General features: G+C 42.5%; 1 protein-coding gene across 2 annotated transcripts in view; it reads right to left on the reverse strand.

The window, feature by feature from the left end:
• Positions 1–1770: 1770 nt before the first annotated feature.
• map2k5 (mitogen-activated protein kinase kinase 5) overlaps positions 1771–14347 on the reverse strand; it is a 49973-nt gene continuing 37396 nt past the window's right edge. For both annotated transcript variants that reach the window (XM_079293202.1, XM_079293201.1), the window contains one exon: positions 1771–3112. In XM_079293202.1, coding sequence (XP_079149328.1) covers positions 3002–3112 — 111 coding nt within the window. In that variant the 3' untranslated portion in view covers positions 1771–3001. The remainder of the gene's footprint in view (positions 3113–14347) is intronic.

A 14347-nucleotide genomic window follows, 5' to 3' on the forward strand; every position in this document is an offset into this window, starting at 1 on the left:
ATTGTAGGCGCTCACATCAATGATGTTGAAGAAAATTACAAGGGGCCAACGGGCAGTCATGCGTCGGCAGCTGTATGTGGCTGCGACCTTGTCCAGGTTATCAACACCTCCCTTTGTCTCGTTGTAGTCCAAGACCATTTGTGTTTTTTTGTCTTCTCTGGTGCTCAGGACAGCATCTTTGTGCATGGTGCTCATCAGCAGGACACGTTTCCCTTTCTTGGGGCAATAGGAGACGACAGTGGCTTTGTCAGTAAAGGCAAAAATTGAAGATGTTACCTTCCTGTTCGTCATCAAAAGCAGCTCAGTGGGAAGCGCCGGCTTGTTTTTTCTCACTGTCCCCAACATGGTAATCTTCCTTTTGAGAAGTTCTTCACCCAGGGCGTACGATGTGAACAAATTATCACATGTAATGTTGTGACCATTCAGTCCTTCAGCCATGTCAAGTACCACCCTCATGCCCTGATTTTTTTCAGGCGCTTCTCCAGGGGATTTACCAGTGTACACCTGCATATTCCAAGCATAGCTAGACTGTGCATCACATGCTGCCCATATTTTGATTCCATATTTGGCCGGTTTGCTCGGAATGTATTGTCTGAAGGGACAGCGTCCACGAAATGCAACCAGACATTCATCCACAGTCACGTAGGGGCCTGGATTATAAAGAAAGGGTAATCGTTGAACCCACTTGTCCCATACATCCCGTATTGCTGCAAGTTCGTCACGCTCTCGTCGGCCCTGCCTTGTTTCTCTGTCATCAAAGCGTATGACACGTGAGAAAACATGGAAGGTGTTTAGAGACATGGTGGCTGGAAATATTGCCCTTCCAGTGTCAGCAGCCCAAAGGCTTGCTGTTGCTTCGCCTTTTGACTTGTACACTCCTGCCAAAATGAGCAACCCAATGTAGGCTTGCAAGTCGGTCACATCCAAGTCTTTCCAACTCTTCCCATACACACGCCTGCCCTCTAAATTTGTCATCTCAAGTATATCCTTTTCAATTGATGGTGTTATGAAGAGCTCAAATGCTGATTTTATGTCATTGACATGGCTGACAGCGTATCTGGTGGGACCTGGAACCATTTTGATGACATTAGAAGCACCAAGTCTACCCTGTTGTTCAAGTGGGGAGACGGACCACAATAACTTTCCATTTTTGGAAGGTAGAGTGTTTGCTGGTGGTTGAGAGACAACAGGAGGGTCAACACTGAGTGTCTCATTCTCAGCAGAGGAGGATGCCTCATAATCAGGGTCCTTCTCAACATCATCCTCTGTCTCAGAGACATTCTCCTCCTCTATGTCACTTTCATGGTCAAAGAGCTGTGACAACACCTCACTGATAGAATATCTTTCTTTAGAAGTCATTTTCAGTTGAGAGAGAGAGCAGAAAGAGAGACCACCCAAAGCACCAAGCTTTTATAGCACTCACAGGCTCTCACAGTAGCACCAGCTCCACCCCCCACCAAACACAAATTGGTTCAAATGTGTTACTTTGTAGATTGTTTTATAATATACCGCCGGTGCAAATACTTGTGCTTGCACCTGCAGATTTTGTGTCTGACCTGTGGATGACCTTATATGTTTTACACAGCTAAAACAGCCTGGGGTCAAATTGACCCCAAAGAACACCGATGCGTACAGCATGTGTACAGGACATTGAAAACATATCATCATGTTAATTTTATGTTTACCCAGTTGTCCCCGTTAAATTAGGAAAAGTCATTAAATATGAAGCAAAAAAAATGATGTAAATTATTTATTTAAAGACGTTAAACATTGAATGGGGTCAAATTGACCCCAAAAGTAACAGGAGGGTTAAGTCATGAGAAATACATACAATTCACCATTTGGGTCGTCAGTGGTCTTTGGTGTTAAGTGCGCTGCCTTTATCAACTGATCTCATTTCGCAATCAAATAAAAAAACACATGCTTTCTGTAGCACGACATATCTTTCTTCAGTAAGGATCGACTGGTGAGTAAGTGGATAAAACAGTAACTTAGAATATAAAAAGTGTTGGTTTATTAGAGATATGGTTTCTGTTAAGTGTCTTTTTCTTAATGAATTCTAAGAAAAACAAATCTATTCCCTGAATAACAAAAAGGAGAACTGCTTCGGCACAATTTTCTCTCCACCTGTTCATTCAGTGGCATTCAACGTCAGGCTATAAGAGAAGAGAAGAGTTTAAAAACAGGTTCAAACGGAGAGAAGCCCAGCTCCTCCCGATGAGTGACAACAATTCATTGTTTGGTCCGTACGCTTGAGAACCAGGAAAAGATGCATGTCAATATTTCCTTGCACTCTAACACTTCAGAGCTGCTTCAACGTTATCGGTAATGGCGGCTTGTTGTTCACTCAAACACTCGTTAAGAAATACAAATGTTCTAGTCCAGGAATTAAAAAAACAGTAATTATTGGGGGGGTGGGGGGGAGTAATGCGGTGTCAACCTAAGTTTGCTGAGGTAATAAACTACATCACTGGAAAAACAGGCACACACACATGGGCAGGTACTCACAGGCAAAGACCGTAACGTTCACCAGAGGGCTGTCAACAGTGACGCACAAGACGGTTATTTGAGATACCGTCCCCAAAACAGAGCGTATTGCAGTATATGCTTTTAAGTTTCCTCACTGATCCTTTCGATCAGGAACATTTATCTCCACTCACCAGACCGCAATGTGCTCACGCCATTTCTATATATTCCCGAAAAACGTGAGGACGAAGCTGCAGATGGAGACCCACGTTAGAAAGAAAGAGCAGACCTCTCTGGGATGCAGAGAATACTTGCAAAGTTCAAAGGACGTGAGCTCCTTGTTCTCCCGGCGCATGACTGCTGTTGAATAAAAACAATACTCACATAAAGCTTGTAACATCTGGTGATTTTTGTCCATGTACATCGAGTCACTTGTACAGCGCATATGGACGTACTTGACCCTGAAGCCTTTGATAAGTGTTCAAGGTGTAGGATTAAATGCTCTGGTCCATCATTGGCGGACAGCAGGAGGACGTCAGACGTGTCCCTGAACCTGCTGAGCTCGTCTCTCCTCCAGACAGCGACAAACCCACATCGACACCACCTCTGCATTACCGTCGTTAAACTGTGTGATGAAGGAATGATCCTGAAAAACAAAGAGGACAGAGGTATTCAGAAAACAGCTGACAGAGGAAGTTTGGGTTCAATTTGTCTTATATAGAAGAAATACATGTTCAGAAGAAAATGTGTGCATTTAAAAGGTTTTATCTGCAAGACTTGGATTTGCCATACTGACAATAAAAAGTTATTTCTAAAGACAAACTATGACACACTTTCAAATTGAATGTAATGGCATGAAAAGTCAATATCTGTTTAAGGGTGAGCTACGTTTGGAATATCTTCACCGCTTTATCTTACCCCTCTCGCAAGGGACCTGTAGCTCCCGTATTCTGCGAGGTAACGTTTTAGTCAAAGGAGTCTGCAGAGAGCATAGATAACAGTGTCAGCTCCCCGTCGGTAAAGGCTGTCTGACTGCACGATAAAGCGGTGAATTATTCTAAATATAGCGTGCTCTTAAACTGATACTGGTTGTTTTTTAAGTGGGCCTTTCTTTTAGGTGGCTAACATGTTTTGTTGCTGCTTTGTTCCCGTCTGCTGCTCAAAACTGGGCGGCGTGCAAGCCGAACTGTCCCAAAGTACCTCCTACAACCCCACTTCAGAACATCTGAACTGTCCCTTTAAATGCATTGACGAACCAAATAAGAGCTTTTAGTTAAAAGACTAAGTGTAACAATAATCACCTTCACTCAAGTGTTTGGATTCATCGATTGAAAAATCATTTCACTTTCCATTTACAATGAAATAAACATTTCAGCATTAAGAAATATCTGATGCCACTAATCTTTATGGATGCCCTTCAGAATAATTGTCATCCAAAATGGAAAAGAAATGGACTGAAGTGGCCGTAAAAACACAAGTAATGAGCTTTCTCATAAAACACTCAACAAAAAAGATATTCCAACAGCTATCAAAAGAAGTTTAAACCTATTCAGCAATATAACGTTTTATCATCGAACAGATTGGAGCCACAAACATTACAACGCCTTTATGTGAAGTGTTCGGTTTAGTTCTACTTGTATAATTATTCTAAACCACGAATAGAGAAATAATAATAAAAAACAAATAAACTACACAGGTACATCATTAAAACCCTCTTAAATATTCATGTACAACAGATTTGGTTTTAAATGCTTAACGTTGAAGTGATGGCCTGTCAGGGCATTCTAAAGAAATATCTTTGCAGTTTAATGATCTAGGTGAGTCATAACGGGGGTAAAATGAGCGTTCAACATAGCAACACAAACCATCTTTGTCCACCATTTCAAAATAAAATGCTTTTGCCGCCGACATTAATTCTTTCATATGGTCTTAATCAAAATCACTCCGTCAACAGTGACAATAAATTAGCTCCTGAAAACCAACAAACGTGTGGCCGGAGTCTGCCGAGTCGTAGCTCATCAACTTTGTTAAACGCTGGCAGTGTTCACTTGTTACCGCGGCAGCACAGAGACAGAGGTGTCGCATGTGATATCTCAGCGACAACAGTCCCAATCACCGGCCTCATCTGGGGGGACTTTGCAGACCAGAGCCCGAGGTCGCAGAGGTCCCACGGGGGGGTCAGAGGTGAGAGGCGAGGAGGTTGTAAATGAGACACGTCAACTGAGGCTGACCACGGATTTTATTTGTGGTGTCTAGATGTCCAATTAGATAAACAACGCTGTGGCCGGCCAGTTTAAATGAACTTGTCAACACTGATTTCCACGATATCTGTCCTTAACAACAAGAGACTGTCACTGTTAATGAGAGTTCAGCTCCAACACTGGCCAGACACTGTGCATGCTATTTATTAACCTCGTACATTGTGTTAACTCACTCTGTTTGAATCGGCCTTTCATGCTCACACTGTACGCATCAATTGACCCCCTGCTGCTCAGACTGAGGACAGCATGGAACTCCGGGGCGGTTTTGTCCGGTGACATCTCATACAAACTAAAGTTAATTCGACAAGACGACGACCTCCTCAACAGTGTTGAAAGAAAGGCAGAAAGGCAGCGTGACTTTGTGCAAACTATGAACAGGGAGGAGCCCTAGATGACTAGAAGATGCAGACAATATGATCGGTTCGTTCTGCAGCTCACAGCACAGACTCAACGGTTTTAACCACAACATGGAAAATACAACTGCACTGATATTTATACGATAAGCACAGCGGCCATTGAACCAAGGAACTTCTCAAACTGCAATTTTGGAGATGCAAGAAATCCATCTGATCCAGACTTTTAAGGCAAATAATCAGTCGTTACGACTTGTGTCCTCCCTCAAAATGCACCACAAACTACAACCCAAGCAGGCAGGACTTTGGCCTGATTCTAAAGTTGGTTGGAGGTGACCAATTTTGGGCTAAAATCTGGTTTAACCTGAACAGTGTCTGCCTATAGATTAAGACATTGACAACAATTTTGGCTCAGTTATTTGGTGCCTGCCAGGTCAATATGAGAATAACTCGAGATATATTGGTATCTGTGTAGATGTTGGCCAATAAGCGACAAGTAATTGCAGGAAATAATTAATAAATATCTGTTTTAAAACAGCGTACAATGTTTTTGGCCATCAACTGAGGAGAATATCTGTCTTGTAAGGGACTACATACTCCACTTTGTTCATCTGCTGGACGTTAACGTGGTCCGTCTGAATTTTGGTGCTGGAAGTGATTTCAAAGTGAACAGTGTTGTCGTCAGCAGTTTCTTCAACGTTAAAATCCCCCCCAGCAACACCCGAACTAGTGCAGACAATGTAAGATTAGCTACAAAGTAGGACACCCTGGCAGTGACGGTCCACTTTCTTCCTCCTGGGATCATTCCTGTCTATTTGCGGTTACACCGGAAAATATGCTAAACGGAAGAATATGCACAGTGTATCAAAATAAAGTCACATGAAGGGTGAAGACATTTGTGAGTTATTGTGGTAAATCCACTTTGTTTCACTTCTGCTCTCTCTTTTCTCACTGGCGTTACTTTTGACTGTGATAATACAACCCCCACATGTTTGGTCTGGCGTAGATCTATATTTTAAAAGAACATGTTAACACATTCCAGCGTGCTCTAATCCTGCACAAACTGTAGAGATTGTGAAGGACTGGGGGGAGCCCCATCAATCCTGTTGTCCTTCTAATGGGCAGCTGGGGTTAACACAGTCTGAGGTTAATTACTCTCATATCAGTGTGTGTGTGTGTGTGTGTGTCAGTATGAGACGGGTGGAGTGGACGCTCCTGGGTGCCCCTATGTGCTGAATACCCATCTCATCCATCATTCTTCCTTGCCTCTGTAGAGAGGGTGCAATACAGAAATAAAGAAGGAAGTCCTGAGTGATGTTTCTAAAATCCAGCGCTTCACCTCTGCTCCAGAAATTAACCCCGACAGGCCAGAGACAACTGCTGGAATCTGACCTGGATGAAGGTGCGTGGCTCATCATACCCCACACACACACACACACACACACACACACACACGCACGCGCACACACCACAATTAATAAAACAGAGAAAGAGAGAACTAGAAAAAGCATACAAGAGAGATAAAAGACATGACAGTAAACTGATAATGTGGTGTATATTTTTGATGGAAAGCCACTCAATGGACCTTGTGTTGAGTTTGTTTCGTTAGCTACTGTTTCCAAAGCCAAGAACCAATCTAAACTTTTAAGCTTGGACAAAAAACAATGTAAAAATGTCCATAAAGTGCTCAGAGATATGGAACTCTAAGCTAATCTACAATTCAAACTGCATTCATTCATGCGATACGATCGAAAGCTCCGGAACAGCTATTAAATGGACTTTGTCGAGCCGTTGTTTCGTCACGAGTTAAACTTAATTGTCCTTATTTAGTTACAACCGAAAGTAAAAATAGCAGCAGATTAAACTCCCTGCACACTCAGACTTTATGTACCATACACGGCTGTAGTTGTCCACATCTCATCTGCTGCAAATACCAAGCATGTTTGAGGGACTGGACATTTAGGAGATTTAGGATCGCTGATCTCTACAGAGCAGGTGGCAACAAGAGATTCCAACGTGTGCATTCTGAATACACATCTGGAACAAAACAGGAACCAGTCCCATCACACATTTTTGGCTGAGTGGCTATGAGCAGTCCAAGCAAACAGTGATGTTCCTTTTGCATGTCGTCTATTTAAGAGTTTAATAGTTTTAGAGCCCTGAATACGCAAGAAAAACGCTGAGGTTTAGATTCGATTTAGATAAAGCCCAAGAAGAGGAACATAAGTCAGCGTAGCAGAAACATTTCTTCTTTTTCTCTGATTTGTTGATGAGGTTTATCTTATACGACCCCACCACCCAACACAAAAGACCCCCGGGTTGGGGAAAATGCATTTAGACCGTTTCCTGCTGAATTATAATCAGACATAAGCTGCCTCAAGAGTCTTGGTTTGATGCAGACACACACACACACACACACACACACACCTAATAATTAAAATACCTGCAACTCAAATGAAGTATGGGCCATGTAAGGCAAGAGTTATAAATACAGAGTGGATTACTACTCCTTAGGTCACTGGAGGTGTTTTGACTTTCTGCTGTCAAGGTGCGTGGACAGAGGTGAGATGGGGGGGGGGGGGGGGGGGAGGACTCATTTAAAAGTGACATTAATCACCGTCTGGCCACATCAAAATGGGATAATCACCTGCAACTGCTCAAATAGAAATGGCCTGAACCCAGGGGAAATTCTACCTCACTCTTTAATTGTTTGAAGCCTTTGACGGATCTGTTTAATCTAAGATTAATTTATGCGATTTTAAATAACTCTATGTATGATTAATACGCTCAAAAGAAATTAAAAGGAGTTTGAGGCAATTATAACAAGAGACTGGTCATCACCTCATTGGAATAGTGTTTGTCAGTGTGTGTGTGTGTGTGTGTGTGTGTGTGTGTGTGTGTGTGTGTGTGTGTGTGTGTGAGAGAGAGAGACAGGGAGAGGGTGAGGAGGTAGATAGAATAACTAGGTCTTTACAGATTTGCATGCTAATCACTCGCTCCCTCTGGAAACTGGCTGGCATTGGTTCGTGTGTGTGAACAGTACCGTATGTGTGTGTGTGTGTGTGTGTGTGTGTGTGCACTTTGGTCAATCCGAGTGCAGAGGAAAGGGACTTTTCTCTTCGGAGAGTTACAATGCTCTAAACTTAATGGTCCAAGCAACTAATGCTACTTTCAAATGTATCTGCTGCTTTCAAAACTGTTTGCACAGTGAGGCAGCGCTTTCTCCTGATAGCCACCTGTCAATGAGCCGCAAAACTAAATGTTAGCCACTGAAATGGAAAGAAGTAGAAAAAAAAAAAAAAGGTTGTAAAACAAGAGAGGCAAGAGGAGAACGAGGAGAATCCTTCTCACGGCCCAGTTTAGTCCCCAACCAAGTGTAGAAAAGATGTCCAGCGCAGCAGGATTCATACTGGAGCGCGCCGATGAACGAACAAATCCTACTGGCTAGTGGTCCAGACCAACAGAGGTAGTGACAGTGACCAGGAGTGTAACATATGAAATACTGTCTTAACCTTACTGACATTCTTGGTGTCCCTGAACCTTATAAGATACCAATTAATTACAGTCTACCTATTATTTCAATGATTAACTGACCATTTAACTCAAAGATAAGACAAAGTCGTTTCAGCTACAATATTCACGACAGTCTAATTTATTTTTACACCTGAACAAAAAGAATCCTTGATTTGGTCAAATCACGAATGTTGATTTGGACATAAAAGTAATTTGTGCCAAAAATGATTTTTTTATTGGACAAGAAGTGCCATTTTGAATACAGCTCTCATTGAAAATGACGTGAGTGAACCGTTGTGCAGCCGTACCGTCTGCAGTCCCTGTATGTGTGAATGGGGTTCATGTCAATGAAGACCCATGGGTGCAATGTGAAAACATTTGTCAGCGAAGGTGCTGACAGGAGAGTTTAGGGAGGACGAGAGTGATTTGGCACAAGTCTGAAAAGAGACAAGAGATGATACGCAAGCATGCATGTGGAAATCCTTTTCGCACATGTAGCGATGTAAACACCTACTCCTCAGACGCTAAAGCTGCTCCCAAAGTTTGAGACGCGAGAACTAGAACTCGTGCTTCACCCTCATAAAGCATTACCAAAAACAACTCGCATATAGATGATGAAATGTCTAATGTAGTCGGTATCTCCACAAACAGTCAATAAAACGATTTTTTTTCTGCTCAGAAATTGTGTCGCAAAACAACGCAATATCTTCAAAAATGAACCATAAACACATAAAAACCAAGACAAATAAATCTGCTAAATTATTGATCCAAAATGAATACTCAGAGCATCTGCCACATTCTGTGGATGTCCGGTAAATATTAAGCACCATGTGTGTTGCCTTGTGGCCTCCAGTGCACCTCATGCCTCATCTCATAGATGCTCGTCCCAATAATGGGTCGTCACTCAGTCAGGGACGGTAGGATGTCGCTGCTTTGATAACACAACATCTTAAACTACAGTTTATAAAAGACAATGGTATCATTGTGGTAAGTTGACACATCCTTGTTGTCCGACATGATGAATGAATGAAAATAAATGGAATTATTAAATGACGGGGCAGTTTATGACCGCTAGAGTACGGATTAATATTAAACTAGTCAGGGCGTGTTTGTTAAGAACAAACATGTTTTTATTACTGGCGCTGGAAGTGGACAAAACTTGATGCTACTCAGCTCCTATCTGTGTGTGTGTGTGTGTGTGTGTGTGCGTGTGCTCGTTTGTGAGTCGAAACTAGATTTAGGAACAGTCAGACACAGGAGGGACTTCCTTTGTGGAGAACCGTGGGGCTCATCTGGTGTCTCCGGGGTTGAAAGGGGGCTACGAAATGTGTGCGTGTGTGTATGTGTGCCTATGAATAGAAAAGCAGAATAGCATTGACAAGGGTGCTAAAAGGCTGTGTGAAGGCTGCTGGCTGGGGAACGAGGGATGATGCGAGGGGGGCTGATGAAATGTCCATCAAATCACAATCAAAGAACATAAGGGTGTGGGATCATCACTTTTGTTTTCCTTTTCTCTCATACGCACACATTAAAACATGCAAGAACAAGCACATAGATACACAAAATACTGCCACACCAAAAACTACATTTTCTGTCTTTCTTGCGCTGAAGCTAATTAAATACGTCAATAGCACACGGACCAGGCCTCACGTTGGAGGAGAAGAGGGAGGAGAAAGACGGCCTCTTTAGAACCAAAAGCAGGAAACCTCAGACAGGATGGGTCATCACCAAATACTCTGAAGCCAACGTCCTGGGAGCGCGCCAACGGAAAGTCTCCTCAACCGACCAACGTCATCAGCTGATGATGACAGGATAAGGTGTCCACAATGAAAGATGCATTAGTACAAGGGGAGACAAACACCCTCAGTGTCCTCTCTGATGGCTCATCATGCGCTTCTTTGCTAATGGAAGAAAAAGAAGAAAGATCGCTTGCTGATACCGGTGAGGTATTGGTGATACAGCCAGACAGAGCTCAGTTAGATATTTATTCTTCATTAATTAACGTCCACCAAAAAGACAAACAGATCATGAGTCATGGTGTAAATCTTCAGCAAGCCACTGATTAACTGCTGATCGAAACTGGGATGGTTTTCAATTGATCGCCACGACCGGCCGATCACTTTCATATGACTCGCACGCACGCACAATATATACAATATACAATTTTACTTAAAACTACGCCCGAGTCTGAAATTCGCTGGATTTTACACGACTAACATTGCTGTTTTAAGTGTGGTTTTTGAGCAACAATGAAATTTAAAAAAAATTCAGATTTTACTAATTGGTATAAATGAACAAATGTTTTATCAAGCACCTGAACAGTTTTCTAATATTCGCCGTCTTCGCCTCACAAAACACACCATCCTACTGCCCCCACCACATATGCAGCTGGGCCTGTGTTTCTATAGGTTTCCACATTGTTGGAGAAGAAAATGACATTTATGTCAGAGACAACTACGTCATTCGTCATGGTAGCAAAGTGCAATGCATGCCTTTTTGCATTGAAGTTCAAAACCTCCTGCTGTAGTGCACCATATAGCCATTACGTGAGGGACACACAACCCCTTCATGCTACTTCTCATTAACTTATTGTTGACGGATAATTCTCTCTGTATTCTCCCTGTTCTCTCTCCCTCTGTTCATGATAGGAACAAACTGTAGCATTAACAAATGTTTTGCCAGGTAAAGTGATAAAGTTGAACAGATTAGGATGAAATATTAATAGCATGCACATAGCATCCAGTGCAAGTCGTTGAAGCATACTGTGTCAAGCTTCAGGGACAGAACCCATCAAGAGCTTGCATGCAATCAAACAGCAGCCCTTTAAAGAACGTCTAATAGGATAGAATCCAAGTGAAAATAATGACGTCAATAAAAGCTGTACCAGTGATTAGAGAAACCACACGCTGAAACCTGATGAGCAAACTAGAGCTACTAGGTGAGTTTGTATGGTCATAAAACAACATTATTTGCTCAGTATATACACTATTGTGTGATGTTCTCACATTACCTTTAAGGAGGAATGAGTTGCAACTGAGAGCACTACGGCACTTTCAGTAAAGCAGAGGGAGAGGAGAGAAGGAGAGCTGTGGCTAGCTGCATTAACATACAGATAGAATAGGTAAAGAGTTTTAATGTACTCAGGAGGCTGGGGGAATGGGGAGGTGGAGCGAGAGGCGGGGAGGAATAAGGGGAAGAGGAGGAGGAGAGAGAAAGACAATCAGCAGGCTGGTGCCACAAAGGCAGGCATCCATGACCTTATATCTCAGTTCAGAGGAGGAAAATGAAAGGAAATATAGGTAAAGGAAAGACGAGAGGGGTGGAGAGAAAGGAGGAGTAGAAAATAGAGAGAAAGAGGGAGAACGGTGGACATTTTAAACAGAGCACAGGGAGCACCGTGAATTTGAAGGAAGTGGGGCAGAGGAGGAGGAAAGTGAGAAAAAGGAAACATTGACAGGAGTGATGAAAAAGCAACCATAAAAGGAGGAGAAGCAGTGTGTGGCTGGTCCAGAGTCCTGGATCCATCCATCCATCCATTTTCCTCCGCTTATCCGGGGTCGGGTCGCGGTGGCAGCAGGCCAAGCAGGCTGACCCAGAAATCAATATTGGTACCCGATTTACGGTGTGACCCATGTGCATTATTTTGTGTTGGAATGAAGCATTGGTTGTGAAACCAGGTCATGAAGGACACAAGAAACCACGACGAGACACTTCAGTCTCTCTTCAAATATTAATTTTCACTCAACACAAACAATGGAAGTTGTGTTCAAATTAAGCTGAGCAGTTACAAAAACTAAATTGAGCAGCACAACACAATCGCAAGTCTAACTTCCCCGACAGTAACAGTGCATGGTCTCTCCTTCAAGAGAGCCACTTCTGTCTGGAGGCAAGAATCCACAGCGAGCGTCTAGACAACATTTTTCCCTTTACTTCAGTCACTGATGTTAAAACCCACAAACCAAGCCAGAAATCTAGGTGTAGTTATGGATTCAGACCTCAACCTGAACAGCCATATCAAGACAATTACAAAATCAGCCTCCTATCACCTGAAGAATATATCAAGGATTAGAGGACTTATGTCTCAACAGGATTTGGAAAAACTTGTCCATGCATTTGTCTTCAGCAGACTGGACTACTGTAACGGTGTGTTTACAGGTCTCTGTAAAAAGGCCGTCAGAAAGCTGCAGTTGATTCAGAACGCTGCAGCTCGAGTCCTCACTAAGACCAGGAGGGTGGATCACATCACTCCAGTTCTGAGGTCTTTGCACTGGCTTCCTGTCCAACAAAGAATTGACTTTAAAATCCTGCTGTTGGTTTACAAAGCACTGAATGGTTTGGGACCAAAATACATCTCTGATCTGCTGCTACCTTATGAACCATCCCGACCCCTCAGGTCGTCTGGGACCGGTCTACTTTCTGTTCCCAGAGTCAGAACTAAACATGGAGAAGCAGCGTTCAGTTTTTCTGCTCCACATATCTGGAACAAAGTCCAGAAAGCTGCAGGTCTGCTGAGACCCTCAGCTCATTTAAATCAAGATTGAAGACCTTTCTGTTTGCTGCTGCCTTTAATTGAACCACGTTCAATTCATATATTAATCAATTTCCTGCATTTCTGCATTTTACTACTGCATTTTATTTCTTACACTGTTTTTTAATTGTTTTTGAAATCTCCTTTTCTTTTGCCTTGTGTTTTGATGCTTTTAATGGTTTTATGTGAAGCACTTTGAATTACCTTGTTGTTGAAATGTGCTGTACAAATAAACTTGCCTTGCCTTTACTCCTCCTTTCTGGTGTGAGACTGCGAACACACAATCTGTTAGCAGCTCTGCATTTACACCCCCCCCCCCTCTCTCTGTGGACCGAACTGTCGCTGTCCTTGGTCCTAACACAGAAACCGCAGCGTGTTGCAACTCTTAAAAGGCGGTTTGTGCAAACTGCTGTGGCATTGTGTGCTAATGCTAGAACTGAGAAAATCACCCAATATTGGGAAGGAAGGCATGTGGTGTGGCTTGTGTACCACTCATTGACAAGAGGAGCTGGAACTAAGTGGAGTCTTCTCCCTTATCTAGAAAACTCTACTGTACAAACAATCGTTGGCTTTGGTATTTGAATATTCATCAATTTGATAACTTACAGCTGTCTTATTCTCAGACAGGAAGTCTCAGCCAAGTGAAAACCAACATTAACTGACTTTTTTTATTTTAAAGCACACACACGTATGTATGTACTGGATTAAGCCAGTTAGAGATGGGACATATTTTTTGTGGTACCCCTATCTACACAGTGGCATCTCTCGCACTGTCCTGATGTGATAAAGATGATTTAATATTCAGACCAGAAAGAGTTGTCCCTGAGCGGGCTTCATCTGCTGCTCAGAGTATTATATTTGGGTCAAAGTGAATAACGGCCCGGCTCCATTGTTCTAACGCAAGATGTTTTGCTGAGGCATCACCATACAGACCTTTACAGTGAGTTTGATTTGTCATCGGTGGGATTCTGTTGTTCCAATATGCTGTAACTTAGTCCTCTTTATATGCATTCTTCACTCTCACACTCATGTACTACAACATCTTCCGGATTTCAATTGTACAATTTTTTAATAAAAGCTGATTCATCTACATACAATACTCAGAATATTTAAATGTTACTTAATTTGTGTGAATTTTTGTTGTAATCGGTTGGTGTTAAATTATTAAAAATCACTGTGCTGCTAACGTATAAGCTCTGAGGAAACGGATTGATGGATTTTTGAAC

Source organism: Melanostigma gelatinosum (assembly GCF_949748355.1).
Source record: "Melanostigma gelatinosum genome assembly, chromosome: 2".
Lineage (NCBI taxonomy): Eukaryota > Metazoa > Chordata > Actinopteri > Perciformes > Zoarcidae > Melanostigma > Melanostigma gelatinosum.